At 40.5% G+C, this 17782-nt stretch overlaps 1 protein-coding gene across 1 annotated transcript in view; it reads left to right on the top strand.

Moving 5' to 3' along the window:
- RCL1 (RNA terminal phosphate cyclase like 1) overlaps window positions 1–17782 on the top strand; it is a 28969-nt gene that overhangs the window by 10701 nt on the left and 486 nt on the right. Inside the window, exons 6-8 of the mRNA XM_062513188.1 lie at window positions 555–680; window positions 2755–2911; window positions 11991–12094. Of these exons, the coding sequence (XP_062369172.1) occupies window positions 555–680; window positions 2755–2911; window positions 11991–12094 (387 nt within the window). The remainder of the gene's footprint in view (window positions 1–554; window positions 681–2754; window positions 2912–11990; window positions 12095–17782) is intronic.

The following is a 17782-nucleotide window of genomic DNA, read 5'->3' as shown; positions in this document are numbered from 1 at the left end:
ACTGGCTTTGTTAGCCTCAGAGCACTGCAAAATAGTTGGTGATAGCAATGATATTTTCTTAGAGGCTTCTAATTTTTTTTTTGTTGGAACATTTATCTTTAATTTCTTATTCACCTTCCTAATTTCTTCCTGACAGAAACAGAAAGGCAGGATGATTTTGCTGCTAATTCGTAAAACCTTCACTCAAGATTGTATTTTAATAAAACATGAAGAACAGAGCACATGGTACCTTCTCCATCATAAGAAAGTGCAAGATGACAGAACACCAATTTAAATTTGATGAAGGGCATTTTCAATTTAGGTGTTTACCTAGTTGTAGTCTGTTCTCCAGCACACATTCTGTGTGCTTCACTTCAAGGTGTATCAATGAGAAGACCGTAGAGAACACTTATGTGCATATGGTACCATAGGCACAGGAACATGGACAAAAGCCCGTGAATAGATGTATAAAACACACGTCTTCTGAAATAATGCACTGGGCCCTCTTTGCTTTTGTCAGTCTCTTCTTTCAATTTTTCTTATGACCACAATGGATTTCTTAGCTAGAAGTGTAGATACTCTGTCCGAGTGTCACCACAGATGGCAAACAGAATGGTGGAATCTGCAAGGGGCATCCTGAATAAATTCCTCCCAGACATCTATATCTACACAGATCATATGAAGGGGGTCTGCTCTGGAAAGTGAGTATCCATAATTTACAGGAAGCAGATATGTAATTCTGCATTTGTTCATCTTACTGGGTTTTAGATTAGTCTTATATTTTGTTGATTTGAAATAAATATTTCTAACAAAGACAGGGGGATTCACCAGATTCATTTGTTTTACTTATGTAACAGGGATAAAAGTGTGTTTTCTTAAACAAGGAATGCTATACATCATTACTGCCACCAAAGGCAATTTGAGGTCTCCTCATTTTTGAATTTGTTGCTTTGAAGAGGGATTGAGATCAAAAGTATCATGGTATGCTCAGGAAACCAAGATTCAAAGATTACTATACATCTTCTAATGGAAGTGGTAATGTTAAGCCTGTGACCGAGGTGTTTTAGGGAAGCGTTAAAGCAGTATGGGTTGTCTTCTGCTGAATGGCTGAGGGAGTGTCCCCTCACTAGCAAGGACTGGAAAATTAATTTATTGTACTTCTGCAGATTTTGTTTGCCGGCAGAACACAGAAATGGTGGATATGATTCAGTTTTGCTGGTATCTGTAATTTCTGTTGTCCTCTTGTCACTCTTCCTTGAAGCTGAAATATTCTGGATAACTCATTTGTTTGTCTTCTGTCTGTATGCTCAAATGCAGGCATGCATGTTCTCTTTCACTGTTTCTGTTTCTTGAAATATATCCTTAAAATTGGTTAGATTCAGAAGTTTATGAACCTAGAAATTGTTGAATAATTTTTTGGTACTTTTTGTCTTTTCCAATCCTTTATCATAGTTAATCTGCCAGGTTTGTAACTTGAATGGGTCCTGACTGTTTACAGGATCAGAATTACAAACATTTTCCTGAGAACTGTGTGGTCTTGAGATCTGAATTTTGTTTCTCATCCATTTATGAAATTTAAGAATTCAAATTAATTGGGCAACAACATTCTTTTTACTACATGTGTAGAGAGATAAACAATAGCATGGGAAGAGGAACTGAATCCTTTTCAACCTGGCTGCTGGATTTCTGATGCTACTGTGTTGTGACGTTCATCTTAAGTATGAATCCAGAGTGATAGCAGTATCATTGATACTAACTAATTAGTCTAATCTTGCTAAATATTGCAGCTTCTGGGGGAAAGGGCTGAAGTCGTAAAGAAGGGTAATTATTGTTTTGAATGTTGCAGAGAAGAAACACCATATATCTTTGAAATGTTTATCAAACACAAATTAAATAAACGTGAAAGGTGCTCTCCTCTATTGAAAAAAAAAACCCAAATCATTTCTGAGGTTTGTATGGCTTCTTATTTTCTTTTACATTTTTCCTATTTGAAGAGTTTCGCCCAGGAAAGGCCAGCATAGAGGGTTTTGTGGTAGGTGGTACTAGGTTTGATTTTTAAATACTGGGGTTTTTTTCCTTTTCCCTTTCTTTTTCCTTTCCCTTTCTTTTTCCTTTCCCTTTCTTTTTCCTTTCCCTTTCTTTTTCCTTTCCCTTTCTTTTTCCTTTCCCTTTCTTTTTCCTTTCCCTCCTTTTTTTTCCTTTCCCTCCTTTTTTTTCCTTTCCCTCCTTTTTTTTCCTTTCCCTCCTTTTTTTTCCTTTCCCTCCTTTTTTTTCCTTTCCCTCCTTTTTTTTCCTTTCCCTCCTTTTTTTTCCTTTCCCTCCTTTTTTTTCCTTTCCCTCCTTTTTTTTCCTTTCCCTCCTTTTTTTTCCTTTCCCTCCTTTTTTTTCCTTTCCCTCCTTTTTTTTCCTTTCCCTCCTTTTTTTTCCTTTCCCTCCTTTTTTTTCCTTTCCCTCCTTTTTTTTCCTTTCCCTCCTTTTTTTTTCCTTTCCCTCCTTTTTTTTTCCTTTCCCTCCTTTTTTTTTCCTTTCCCTCCTTTTTTTTTCCTTTCCCTCCTTTTTTTTTCCTTTCCCTCCTTTTTTTTTCCTTTCCCTCCTTTTTTTTTCCTTTCTCTCCTTTTTTTTCCTTTCTCTCCTTTTTTTCCTTTTCCACTGTCAATCTGTTGTATCAAGCAGGACATGTGTCATCCTATAGGAGGAGCTGTTATGACTTGAAGCTCTTGGCTCATTACTCCAGTTTTGTTCTTATATTGAATTCACTTTTTCACTTTCTTTCAGATCACCAGGTTTTGGCATGTGCCTTACTGCAGAAACCATCAATGGCACTATTCTCAGTGCTGAGCTAGCCTCAAACCCTCAGGGCCAGGGACCAGCTGTGCTTCCTGAGGAACTGGGCCAGAATTGTGCTAAGCTGCTTCTTGAGGAGATCTACAGAGTAAGTGGCCAATATGTTTTGTATATGTGTGTATAGATGTAAGGTAGGGAGGTGATAAAATAGTTTTGGTGGCACACTCAGATGCAAACGGAGAGATGATCTGATGCTGCCAGTATCTTTTTCATCCTGGTAGAGAGTGGTTTTGCATGGTTCCTTTAACAGTGTAATGACTTACTGAAGCACGTTATTTCCAATGTCTGATAGGTGTTATTATGAATCATAGGAGTGGCAAATCCTTTTTCTGTTGCTTCCTGTCTGCAACAGAATTCAGTTAGCTTCATATGGGCTGTTACTTCTCAAAATAGTATGGATGGGTAATATAGTCAGTGCCTTTAAACTAGTGGTTGAAAGGGGACATTATGAGTGGAAGAGCATTGGAAGAAGCTGAAGGGGAAAACAGCCTGGCAAGGCTCCAGGTTGATCACTTTGTGATGATGATGATGATGACAAAGTCAAATGTGCTGAGAATTGTTAGTATGTAAGTATGTATGAAGAATTGTCTTAATGGATTGTTGGAAGGAAGCTAGGATGGTGTTTACTTACGAATCTTAAATGCATTCCAGTTTTCTTCAGCATAGATATCTTTCTTGAAATGATTTTCATTTGTGGCAAGAATTTTAGTGGATGAGTGTTGGGTTGTTTTGTTTTCTTTAAAGACCTGAGCAGTTATTAGTTTCTATAAAGTTGTTTATTGTAAAAGCACATTAGTCTTGAAAGGCAAAGAATCACAAGTGTTAAAGTCCATGCTAAAAGTTTTTGGCATAGAGTTTTAAATACAAGTAAAGTCCTGATTAGAAGTAGAAGCTGCTCCTGTCGAGACTCCAGTGATGCTGCTGCAGCTCCTGTCTTCTTCTGGGTGAGCATGATGGTAGTGAGGGGAGAGAAGAAAAGTGAGAGAGCAAAAGAAAATCTCTCCCCAGTGCATAGATTCTTATACACAAATTACCTAGTAAGCTAAAAACACCAATCTGAAACGTTTTTTCTGTACCGATTAGAATTCTAGTTTCTCAGCACAAAAGTTTATGCATAACTTGTGCATATAGCCTATCTGTTCTATCTGAAAAATGTAAGCAATATTCTTATTATGTTTTTATTATGTCTAAAACTATGTTTTGAAGCTCTCAGGGAGACTTTTTAAAGACTGTTTCTACACTGATATCTAGGACTATGTTTTTTATCTCTCACTGCAGCTTGTTGATCTCTTTCTGAGGAGCTCAGAGAAGCCTGTTTCAAACTCCAGCAGAGGAGTAGTTTTCAGTGTTGCAAATGATTTGACAGATAGCACCCTGATGAGTTTCAGATTTAATAAAGAACCTTCCAGCTGCTTTGTTTTGTATCTCCACAAATGTTTGAATAACTATGTTTTAGTATTGATAAAACACATTTGGCCTTTAGGAGGCAGTCATCTACAAATTTTGCTCATTATTAAAAAAAAAACAAGTAGTTACTCTGAACTGTAATAACCTATGTGACTTCAGAAAGTATTAAAACTGCCATTATCGAGATCTTGTATTAAGGAATGTAGTTAAATATAAAAAAGCCCTTCAACCTCATAAATCACATCTGTATCTGTGCTAGATTTTAATTTTTTTTTTATTTTTCCCTTTCCCTGTTACAAATCTTTGGTCTGTTTGAATTACCAGTTGGCCACTTTTTCCAGTCTTCCATTAATATTTTGTCTTTATTTATAAAGTATATAAAGCATGCAGTATATAAACTGTGTTGCTAAAGGACTTTTCTAGCCCAGGTTTCTTGTCTCATAAAAATGCCACCACCAATATTTTGTTCCTGGGTTGCTGGGTACAATCTGTACTCCTTGTATTTGAAAGTCCAGTGTGTGTGGAGAATGTAGTCACAACTAGTGACTGAAGCATCAGTATGTTTCTGCAATTATGTAGTGTCGTGTAGTTATTATTTCAGTCACTAGTAAAAATCTTTTGGTGCATTTGTTTGTGCAAATGTCTTGGAAGATATCTTCAGGTAGTCAGATGTCCAGAGACGTAAAAAATCCAGTTTCCACATACTTTTATCAGCAATAATAAACATTTTTTTTCCTTCAGAAAACGTTCAGCACTTGACAGATTAAAACTAGTGAGAGAATTTTTCCAGATATGTTTTGCACAGTGTGAGATGTCAGAGAACTTATAAAATGAAGAGGCCTGGAAAAGCTTAAAGCAAGTAACTTTCTGCTTTAGTGTATGGCAGGCATTTGAATATGATTAGTCAAATTCTGCAAAGGATAGTGAGGATTTTAAGACAACAGGAAAATAAGTTTGAGGAGGAAGCAGGGTCAGACAAGTCTGTGAATCACAAAGTGATAGATAGGCTGTCAGGTTTCTGTGTCTTTGAAGATCAGCTTCTGAGTGAGTGAGGTTGTTAGCTGTGGCTTGTTTTGGAAGTGCTGGTGCTCCTGGATGACTCCTTTGTGTGTGGGTGACTTCTGTCCAAGACCTACTGAAAAAATGCTGATCAATGTATAGACTGTCCTTCACAATAGCAGTTCACTGTAGAAAAGTTCTAGTTTGCTAGCATTTTTGGTTATTGTGCCACTTTTACACTGCAGTGCTTAGTCAATATTTGGTGAATTCCTCTCTCCCTCCCTCCATCGTGGACAATATGATGGGATTTGTTATGTAGTTTTCAGAATCCATACTTGAATTTGTGTATGGCACAATGGTCCTACAGTGCTAGCTTGAATTTTGAAAGGTAAGGTTTCTTTCTCATTTTCTTTCTTTTGTATTTTTGGGGGTTAGTTTGTTTTTTGTTATGAGATGGGCTTTTTTATGGTGTTTGGTTTTTGAACATTTGGGGTTTTTTTTGTTCAGGGGAGTTTTTTGTTTGTTTAGTCTTTTTTGTTTTTTTGATTGGTCAGTTTGACTTAGTGTTGAACCCAGAGAGGGTATAAAAACATGTTGCAAAGTGCACAATGTTTGCTTAGGTTTCATATACTATTTTTTTAATGTTTCTTTGCCTAGGTAAGATGTTTAGTGAAACTAAAAATCTGAAAAAGCAAGAATAGATTGCTCTGAACAGGCAAACTTTAAGTCACCCATATTTTTATACCACCTACTTGTTGAGTACAGGGCTCAAGGGGAAATTTATTTTCCTGGTTTTAAGTCTTCTTTAGATCTTCTTTAGATCTGTAAAAGGGCTTTAGATGTTGGGATCACCCACAAATCTGCTGGAGTTGGAGTTGCTGTTGAAAGGGGTTCAGGGACACTTTGTAAAAATTGTGTAAACTTTGCCACCTAGGAAATATAAGGATTTGAGTCTTTGTCATTTTCCTAAGCCTTCAAGAAGATATTAATTAGGTTTCATGATTCTTGGAATCAGCAGAACTTTTTTAATGCACATTTGTTGATGGAAAGATGTCAGAGCTGGTTGACTAATAATAAGTGGCACAGTGCCTTAATTGCAGTGGTTCTGCAAGAGGGGGCAATGGAGTGACTGGTTAGCATTGTCATTATAGATCCAAATGCAGTTCTTTCTGGAGCTTAATTGTAGAAGGCCAGTAAGGATTTTAACTCTTGTCTTTGAAAGATGTTGTTTATGGGAGCTTTATGTAGACAGTAATTGGCAGAATGGAAAGGCCTGGAAGAACTGGAAAAGGATTTAATTTTTATATTCTTTGTAATCATGAAAAATAGGAGAGTACATGTATCTATTTAAGGCTGAATTCTGTAATGAATAAAGCCTGAGTTGCTAGGGGACCTTGAAGGGGCAGGAGGGCTAAAGCTGTTTGTTTTATTGAACCAGAGCTAAAATGAGTGAAGGATTTCATTGGTGGCTTAATTTTCAAAATGGTCTTATTTCAGTGTGGTAAGGCTTTGCTCCATTCTTCTGGGAAAAAAAACCTAAACCCCAAAAACCAAAATACAGACCCTCTGCAATAATTTGTTACCCTTCACATAACAAATGACTGAGTCCTGCAAATATGTACCACACAGGTAAGGGTGGAAACTGTGTGTATGCCAAAATATAGCTAACAATCAAAGCTGAGCTCAAGCTCAGAAGAATAAACCTTTCTGAAACACTGTTGTCCATTATGCAGGGTTGTGACATTTGTATGTACGTGTCAGCTGAAGTATTTGCATAACATTTAAAAATTGATAGGATTTTAAGTGATCTGTGTCTAATTGTCACAACTAGCTGAATTTGGCTCTGTAGTCAGTGTAAACAATAATGGAGAAATTGCCATAGAGTGAATTAGTACATTCTAGAAGCTGCATTCGACATCAAGCGTCAGCTATTTTGAAACAAACATACCTTGGCTCTGACTTTGCCCATCCCTTTTCTTTTGGGACGGTTGTTTTTTGATTTTTGACTCCTGAGTAAATGGCAGGTGGATTGATGGAAAAAAACTTGGCCTCCTTGGGAGTATTAGGTCCTTCACTTTGCAGAAGTTATTGTTCAGTCATTAGATTACAAGCAATCACTTAATGTCACTGTCTGGGAACTGCTTTGGTAGGAGGGTGTTGCAAATGAGTGGTTTAGATCACTTAAATCACTGGCAAATATATCATCAAAAGCAAGTTTTTATATAAATTTCGTGACAAGCAACGAAGTTGGATGGCAAGGTTCATTATTGCTTATTCCATGGATGAAACACACAAAGAAAAACTGAATTAGAATGAATCTACAATGATTTAAGCAGAGAATGGGAATGCAAAAAGAGTAAGGAGGAAAAAGGATAAGTCTGCAAAAGGGATAAGGGAGGTCGTCCATTTGGGTCACAAAAGTTGACCCTTTGCAAACTGTAGCCTCAGACTTGATCGACAATTTTTCTGAAGAATGTAGCAGCATTTAGTTTTTGACTACTGGAATGCTGACACAATCTAATAACTTCTATAAAGTGCATGTGCACCAGTGCATGCAGTATGGGGAACAAACAAGATGAGCTGGAGAGCTGCATGCAGTCACAGGGGTTTGATCTAACTGTGGTGACAGAGACATGGTAGGATAGTTCATGTGACTGGAATGTTGGCATAAAGGGCTACACCCTGTTCAGGAGAGACAGACCAGGAAGGCAGGGTGGTGGAGTTGTTTTCTGTGTGAGGCAACACCTGGAATGTATTGAGCTCTGTGTTGGTGTGGTTGATGAGCTTATGGGTCAGGATAAAAGGGCAGACTAGTAAGAGTGGCACTGTTGTGGGTGTTTGCTGCCTGATCAGGAAGCAAATGAGGCTATCTACAGGCAACACAAAGTCACAGGCCCTGGTTCTCTTTGGGACCTTAACTACCCTGACATGTGCTGCAGAACCAGCACAGTGAAACACAAATAACCCAGGAGGTTCCTGGAAAGCACAGATGACACAGGTAGTGGAGGATCCCACAGGGAAAGGTGTGCTGCTCAACTGATATTAACAAACAGGGAAGGCCTTGCTGGAGGTGTGACCATGAGAGTGTGGAATTCAGTACTGGATGAGGAGAAAGCAGGCCAGCAAGTAAGTTTACAACAACAGACTTCAGGAAAGGTATCTTTAGCTTCTACAGGGAGATCTTCATGGAGAATCGTCGCTTATGTTGGATACAGGCACATGACAGAATACACCAAGGTTCATGCGACAAGAGCAGACTTTTATTTAGTGCTCTTCTCATTACATAGTTTTGAAGGTTGGTCCTGATCTGCTGGACTAGTTGCCCCCTGGCTAACTGCAGATAGCTGCCTGTGCCTCCAGCAGCCTCCATCTGCTCCCCAACAGTCCAGACTGGTAGAGTTATATAATTAGTGAGATAATTAATTACATTTCAGTTATAAGATTAGGATTATTTATAACTGTGAGGCCTTCAGGCCAGCTGTTAGCCGCCACAGAGAATGTCATGGGAACAAGCCCCACAGGGTCCAGGAGACCCTCGGGGTCGAAGAGAGTTGGTTGATATTCTGGGCTGGAATATAGCCCAGAGGCTGAAAACTGACCCACTGGAGAACAGCTCTGTGTATCCTGGTGGACAACAAGCTGTGCATGAATCAGCAGTGTGTCCTGGTGGCCAAGAAGGCAAATGGTATCCTGGGATTCATTAGAAAGAGCACTGACAGCAGGTCAAGGGAGGTGATCCTGCCCCTCTACTCAGCCCTGGTGAGGCCACATCTGAAACACTGTGTTCAGTTCTCAGGACAAGAGAGGTGTGGTTCTCCTGGAGCAGGTCTAGAGGACATGACAAAGATGGTTAAAGAACTGGAGCTTCTCTTTTATGAGAGGCAGCCAACAGATCTACACCTGTTTGGTGTTGAGATGACTGAAAGGTGACTGGTATCTGAAGGGAGGGTGCCAGGAAGATGGATCCAAGCTGTTCTTGGTGGTGCCAGCAATAGGACAAGAGGCAACAGACAGAAACTGATGCATGGGGAGTTCCACCTGCATATGAGGAAGATATTTTTACATATCCTTTACAGTGCAGGTGATTGCACACTGGAGTCTCACTCACTGGAGATAGTCAAGAGCTGTGTGGATGCAATTCTATGCCAAGTACTCTGGGGTGACCATGCTTGAGCAGGGAGGTTTGACCCACTGACCTGCTCTTATGTCTTCCAGTCTTAACTGTTCTGTGATTCTGTGACTAACATTTACAAAAGGATTCAATAAGATTTCTGTAGGCTCAGTAGTAACTTAGTTAAAAAATTCAGAGATGGTAACGTTCATACTATGCTTGCTATAGTGTATTTAAATCAATTCATACATGCACACACAAAGACATATATAAGGATGTATATAAAAGGGTTAAAAATTCCCTTCAAGTTTAGTAAAATATGTCAGATGGCTTTGTCAACATGTGAAGGGTTACGCTTTTGAGGGTCAAATATATCAGCCCAGGCCCTGTCAACAGCTTTTGGTGATTGTTCTCCAACTACTGCCGATTTGAGGGTTGTTAAGCTTCAAGAGGTGTACCACTTAGAGGCAGATGCTGGTGCAGCCTGCTGTGGCCTCAAAGAAGAGAACTCAAAGACCCACACTTAGTACTGCTGCCTGTAGGGTTGTGAGATGCTTGGCTTTAGCCTTCTGTCATTCATTCTCTGTTCTGGCCACAATCTGGGTCAGTTGTTACTGGAATTTTCATCCAAAGGTGCAGTAACAATAGTATTGTTCTACCTGGGCTATGATTTAGACAAAAATATTGTTCCCAGGCTGTCCATTAGAAAGCAGCACTTTGTTTGGCAGAAGTTCCTAGGAACAGGCTTTCTGGTAAGCTAAAAAGCAGTTTAACACCCCAAGAGCCATTAATCAAGGTCAGTGTCTAATAACAATTCCTGAGGAGATCATCGGGTGGCCCAAGGGGACAAGGGGAATGCACCACCACAAATGGGCATAACAGATTGCTACTGCACAGCAGTACTGGGGATGACTGACTCACTGCAGCAAGAGAGCTTATGCAACCAGTTAGGACATGGTGGATGCAGTGTGTTTTGATGTATTTCTTAGGACATGGTTGTCCCCCTGCTGATTGAAGCTTTTGTATAAATTTCGTTAAAAAAGTAGATGCTTTATAATGTTTTCAGCTGTAGTGAAACAAAACAAGCTCAGAAAAATATGATGTTTTCATCAAGGTAATAAGGAGCATTTTGAATTACTAACTGAAATATAACTACAGAAAGCCCATCATCAGGAATACTTCTTGCCAAACTCTTACCTGCTTCTTGTATGTGTTTCTCATTGGCAAATACAACTGTTGAAATCTGTGGCTCTAGATTGCACCAGCAAATTCTGCAAGTGCCCTGTTCACTCAAGATAAAGCACAATATTTATCGGTCCCTTAGGAGGCATTAGGTTGAGTATGTGAACTTCATTTTGGTATGGCAACTTCACACAGTTAAAAGGGCAAGAACTGCTGTAAGAGCATGTTTTAGGAGTTGGGTCATGGTAGTGAATGTAATAGAGCTACTTATTTTGCTGTGCTGTAGTTCGTTGCATGAAATGCAGAAACGTTTTTCAGAAGAATGGAGCTGAGGCTTGTCACACAGAAGCAAGACCATCTTGAGAATGAAATCTTCTGTATCGCTTCTTGGAAAGGCTCTTCTGCTTCTCACTGAGTAAATGTCACTGAGCTTGTCAGATTGGCTGATTCTCTTAATCTACGTAGTCCAAAATTTCTTCTCTCCACTGCCTTTTGGATAGTGTTATGTCTTGAAATTACAATAGGTTACCTTTCTTGTCAACAAAAGTAGCTGTCAGTTTACCTCATTAGAGAATTTGGCTTTGAAAAGATGAGTTTTTAGCTTTAGTCTCTCCAGAGAGCCTATTCAGAGGGCTTAGCATTGGGCCTGATGCAGCAGAAAACTGTTCATAAATTTTATGTGGCTGTGGATCAGTATGAATATAAGGACAGTCAGTTTTTCTTCCATTTTTTGTGTTTTTGCATGGCACTAGTTGATAAATTCTCTCTACAGCAGCCTTGACTGAAAGTATCCTTTTAAGTTTATATTCCAGCTTTGTAAACAATTCTTATTTCTAATTTTAGCGTTCCAGTTCTAATTAATGTATGCATCATAATAAACACCTTCCACATACAGTACAATTTACCTTGCATATGACTTAATACATATTAAGTCAAATATGTACAATATGTTCTACTTAATTTTATGTATGGCTCTTTCACTTAGCAATAAAAAACACCCCTCCATTTTAATTACGGAAGGGAAATGTTTACAAGTGTAAACCCACAAAAGTTGGCAGCAAGGAATTTGGTGGATAAGTGCTAAATAACTTTTAGCTTGCCATTTTGTGCCTAGTAACACTGAACAATTTATCCAAATGTAACTATTGTTATAATGAAGTGCTGGAATTAGTGTATCTTCATGTGAACTAGAGCTAATACCTCTCTTCAATTTACTGCAAATAAATTCTTCCATGTTCTGCTTAATGTGACCTTCTCATGGCTTTTGTTTTAGCTCTGTTCTTTTCCGAGCCTGCCAAGTGAAATTAGTTTGTCATTGTTAAAAAATCTAGATTTTTATCTTCTTGTCCCTTAAAAATTGGGAGTGGTAGTTCAGCCTTTTAAGTGTATCTTTTGCCTTTGTTTGTCTCCTCCCATCCTGATTTCTGGTTTGTACAGAGATTAATTATTAAAACATTTTGGTTTTCAGGGAGGCTGTGTAGATTCAACAAATCAGAGCCTTGCTCTGCTCCTTATGACCCTTGGACAGCGGGATGTTTCCAAAGTCCTGTTGGGACCTCTGTCTCCATACACGTAAGTTGTTTTGTTCAGTTCAATTACACAGTCTTGTTTTAATTCACTGGTTTTATTGCACAGCTGTTTTTATATATGGAAGACTTTGCCTGTGGTAACAAATAGAACAACTTGTACCTGACTTCAAATGAGACAAGTGGTGTAAATAGCCTAGAGTTTGTTTCTACATGTTAGATGAGTCTCTTACTGTTCTGTTATTCCTGTTTCTGAGAATTGCAGAGACAGTTTATTGATGGTTCTTGACCTGGAATGTATGTGTACATCAGTTGGCTTTTTGTTGCCTAGTGTGCACTACTACGTTTTCCCTGGTGATCTCTCTGTAGCTGTGCCATTAAATGTGTATTTCAAATGGCTAGTCAAACTCTAAAGCTGTGATTTTTCCTATGAAGCAGCTTAAGACTTCAATTCCTGGAGCTGTGTGCTATTTCAAGGTTTTATTGGGCAGCAGGATCCTATCTGGTCCTTCGGTCTCAGTTTTTACAAAAGCTTTGTAGCTGGTGGTTGTTCAGAGGATAGAAAAAGATGTGTTTCTTATATTGCTAGTTATAAACACAGGAGTGACAGAATCATCAAGGTTGGAAAAGACATCTAAGATCATCAAGTCCAACTTTTGACTGAACATTGTTTCTCAACTATACCATAGTGCTAGGTCTGGATGTTTCATCAACACTTCTAAAGATTGTGACTCCACCACCACCATGGGTGGCCCATTTAGCTTCTTAACAACCCTTGCAGTAAAAAAACTCTTCCTGATGTCCAATTTGAACCTTCACTAGTGCAGCTTGAGGCCATTTCCTCTAATCCTGTCACTTGGTGCCTGGGAAAAGAGAACAAATCATCACCTGACTACACCCTTCTTTCAGGCTGTTGTAGAGAGCAATGAGGTCTCATCTGAGCCTCCTTTCCTTCAGGCTAAACACCTCAAGCTCCCTCAGCTGCTCTTCATAGGACTTGTGCTCTACACCGTTCACCAGCTCCATTGACCTTCTCTGGTCTCCCTCCAGCACCTCAAAGTCCTTGTACTGAGGGGTCCAGAACTGAACACAGGATTTGAGGTGTGGCCTCAGCAGTGCTGAGTACAGGGAGACAACCTCTGCTCTGGTCCTGCTGCCCACACTATTGTTGGAACAGCCCAGGATTCCATTGTCCTTCCTGGCCACTTGGGCACTGCTGGCTCATGTTCAGCTGCTGTCCCCAGCACCCCCAGGTCCTTTTCCTGTGGGCAGCTTTGCAGCCACTCTGCCCCAGCCTGTGGCACTGCCTGGGGCTGTTGTGAGCCAAGGGCAGGACCCAGCACTGGGGCTTGTTGAACCTCACACCACTGGCCCTGGCCATGATCCAGCCTGTCCAGATCCCTCTGCAGATCCTTCCTGCCCTCCAGCATATCAACACTCCAACTTGGTGTCATCTGCAAACTGACTGAGGCTACACTCAATCCCCCCCATCCAGGTCACTGATGAAGGTATGAAACAGAACTGGCCCCAGTACTGAGCCCTGGGGAGCACCACTGGTCACTGGCCACCAGCTGGAGGTAACTCCCTGAGCCTAGACATACAGATAGGTTTTTTTACCCAGTGAAGAGGGTAAAAGAGGGAACCCATTCCAAGCTATGGACTATTACTATAGTTCCCTGGGTCTTCCTTTTGACCCTGCTGGTATGAGCATCACACTGGCCCATCCTCTGGGACCTGCTCAATTAGCCATGATGCTACATGATGTAGAGCAGCTTGGTGAACACTTCTGCCAGCTCCCTCAGTACCCCTGAATGAATCCCATCCAATTCCATCTATTCCTGAGTGTCTAAATGGCTCACTACTTCATTGTGTATTGCAGAAGATCTGTTCTTCTCCCTGTATCCCAGCTCAGGGGGCTGGTTGCCCTGAGGATAAGAGTCTTACTGTTAAAGACTGAGGCAAAGAAGACATTAAGGACCTCAGCCTTTTCATCATCCTTGATGACAATGTTCCCCTCTGCATCCAATAAAGCATAGAAATTTTCCTTGGCCTTCCTTTAGTTTTTGATGTAATTTCTCTTTCACAGCAGTGGCCAAATTGCATCCTAGAAGAAACTGGTTAGGGAAATAGCATCCATTATAAAAAATTTAATTTTTCAGACTTGCAAAGGATTTACTAGATCACAGTCATTTCTAGAGACTGAGCAGTTATTCTTTATTCAAATGAAGGGACGTTTGTTTGTCTGACAGTGGTGTCAAATAATAAGAGTATGAACTGTCCTTTTTCGGTTATCATGGTACCGGTGCTGTATACGTGAAAGGTACAGTACTGTGATAACTGAAGAATGGTGGTGCCATCACATGAGAGCTAAAAAATTACCTAACTGCTCTTCTCAGCTCCTGATACCTTGGAAACAACATTAATCAGATTTTGAGGGGAAGACAGGGAAGTCCCATTGCACAAAGGGCAAGTAATCCCCTGTAGAGTAAGTATTCTTATGTAAGATTTCAGAAGAGTAGATTAGTGTTTGAAGGGTACAGTTAAGCATATGAGACAATCCAATAATTTATCATTGTGAGTATTTTTAATTTTTTTACGATTTTTTTTTCTTTGTGTAAATCAAGCAAATGCACTAGTTTATTTTTTAATCAGTAAGCTGGTGGGTTGTCACTTCTTCCAAGCTAGGTATATGCAGTAGGGATAAAGGTCAGGAGTATACATACTAAAGCAGCATGTTGTAAAATCTATGAGAATCTGTGACTCATCAGTCCTGTGAGGATCTGTTCAGATAGAATGCTCCCTTTTATGCAGAACCCCCATGCCCTCAATTAAGGTTGTTTCTAAAGGACTGGTAAATTTGGCTCCCAAGCAACTTGTTGGATACACAACCTTATGAAGTAAAGCTTATGAAGTAAATTACAGAATTGTCATGTTCTATGTCCTTGTCCCTTCTTTTCTCTCAGAGCTGTGACATCTCTGCATGAATCTGAAGTTACTTAAAAGCTATGTTATGCTAGGTTGGCTTCCCTGTCCAGCATAATACAGCATGAATAAGACAGTTCAGCTGGGTGCTGAGAGCATTACATGGGGACAAAATGCTTTGGAATACATCCATTAGAATGAGGAAATTTCTTAATTTCCCAGGAGACATCTCTTGCCTCAGCTAACAGTGAGGAGTTGGAAGGGCAGGCAACACCATTAGCAGAGCTGTCCTAAGCAGCAGTGGGGTTACTGGTCTGCATGACCGGTTTCTTAACATCCAAATTTCACAGAAGCAAGCACCTTTCTGTCAAGGTGAGCTTAAAATCAAATGCAGGGTGCTGGCCATGCTACTGTCTCACAGGGGTCAGTCTAGTAGGACACACCTGTCTGCATGCAGGTGGATCAGTGTGAGCCGGGGGTATGTGAAGGACAGCAACAGGAAAGACTGAGTGCCCCAATCCATGGCTTTGCAAGGGTTTAAAAAGGTGGGGTTAGGGTCCCTCTGCCCAGTCAAGCTCACACTTTGTTGCTCCCCTGACCAAGGATGCCCATTTCCAGCTCTTCAGCCTGTTTCCTCCTGGGAAGGTCTCTGCAGGACTCAGGAGAACAGTGCCAGGGCTGCCAGTTCTGCCAGGCAAAGCTCTGTGCAGACCCCAGGGCAGCTGAACCAAGAATGCACTGCTGGTGCACTGGTCTTCTAGTTGGTTGCTTTGCCCAATATGTGGAGTTCTTGTGTACTTTTTGGTAATTCTTAACAGGCTTTGGGGAAAAGACAGTACTTAGATAAACAGGCCTTTTACTCTTGTTGTTGTTGTTGGCTGTAAGGTCTCCACTGTGGCTCATGTAGCTGTCCCTACATCTAAGGAGCAGCTCTGTTTAGCTGCTGCCTTGTTCTGGCCTGAACACAGTGTAAATTTTCAGCAAAATAAACCTTCTTTTTACATTTCACCCCCTCCCTCAGTCCTCCAGCCTGTGCCTGTGTGGTTGGTGCAGCCTGCACTATTATTTGAGGTGCCCACCCATGAGCCAAACCAACCTCAGAGTTAATACAAACCTGCTTTCTGTCATGTACCCCTACCTTCCTGCCTCTTTCTCTTCTATTTTCAGGGCTTGTACCACTTGTGCCTCTACTGCTACAAGACAAAGCAGGCCTCTTACTGCTTCTACATTCTCCTGTGATATCCCCAGTAGACTCCCCTTTCCTCGTGCTCCAGAGAGCTTTTCCAACGTGCATGGGGACTGATATTTTTCTCATTCTGCCTTTATTCAAAAGGAAGAAGAGGCAGAGATGCAGGGTAGCCCACCTATGTGCAAAGATAGGTATGGACTGATCTCACCAACTTTTCAGCGTTTCCTGATCACCTTTTAGGATTTTTCCTTGAGTCTCTGGCTCCACATGGCCTCTGGCATTTTTACAGTTTACTCTGTGCCCTCCTTGCAGTTCAGCATGCCACTCCTGCAGTTTTGGGCTTGGCTGCTTTCTTGTCACACTGCCAGAGCCTGTGAGAGGACCCAGCTAAGGAGAAGGTTGATACAGAGCTTGTTGTCTGTCACTTTTACTGAAGCATTTGTGCCAGCATATGCCCATTTGTGTACTATAGCTGCAACCAGAAACCTTGCATTTGGGGAGGCATGGAAGAAAAGGTGCTTTTCAGTTCTTCCTTTCAACTGTTAGTCCATTTGAGAGATGAGAGAGCTTGTGTCTTTGCTGAGGCAAGTTATCAGTCCAGGAAGGTGCAGGAGAAAGTATACATAGCACTGGGAGCAACACTCCCACATTCACCCTTCAGAGGTATTGAGCAGATTGCTCCAGACATAAGATGGTCCCAAGCGCACACCAGTATAGGTAAAGCAGCCTGTCTTTTTCTGGCTCCTGCCATTTTTCTCCTCTCCCATGCACATATCTGAGTGCAGGGACTAGCAGCATGCCCAGTGAAGTGTATAAAGCAATTTTGGTCCTGCAATTTTCCTTGTACTCTGTTACAGTTTCTGAATAGGAGCTGCCTGGAGGCTTTCAGAGGCCTCATGATGTCACAATGGGGATAGGCTTAGGCTTTTGGTCTCCTTATTTCCATTTTGTGGGTACTTACTCTTGATTTATTGTATTGATGTATGTGTGATTAGCTTGCAATTATGCTTTCAGCACGTAGAGCAGACCAGCCAATGTGCAAACTGAATGTCCACATTCCCTTTCCTTAAACTAAGGAAAGCAAATACCAGTTGCTGGTGGAGATTAAAGCTTAGTTCAAGACTGCAGACTTGCTTGTGGCCATGACTGGAAGAGTCCAAACTTCTGTCAAGAGCAACTACAAATTTTCTTTTGTAGTCTTTTGGTGCAATTGCATGTTCCTTCTTTTGGAGAAGCCAGTAAAAATGTTCTCTTGGATGTTTTTGTGTTTTTATTTTTTTATAGTTTTTTTTGTTACTCACCCTCCAGTCAGTGTTTGTTTAGGATCAGTGTGATTGTTTAGTTTCTTCTTGCCTTTCTGTCTGAAATGATGAATGGAATTATTATTTTTCCTGAGAATAAGAAAACAGAAAGAATTCTGAGTCTGAATGCAATTCCAATGAAACATTTAACTGAGAAGTGGAGAGGTCAGTAATCAGTAAGAAATCGAACACATGCTTTGGGATTTCTCTTAAAGTATGCACCCAATCTTTTGGCTATCCCTGTTTATATATTATTTCAGCTTTAAACATTGGGGAGGAGAAAGGAAAATCACAGGTTGATATGGAGTTCATATAGCCCTAA

Source organism: Cinclus cinclus, chromosome Z (assembly GCF_963662255.1).
Source record: "Cinclus cinclus chromosome Z, bCinCin1.1, whole genome shotgun sequence".
Taxonomy (NCBI): Eukaryota; Metazoa; Chordata; class Aves; order Passeriformes; family Cinclidae; genus Cinclus; species Cinclus cinclus.
The sequence above is the reverse complement of the archived record's forward strand: the minus strand, read 5'-3'. Positions and strand labels throughout refer to the sequence as shown.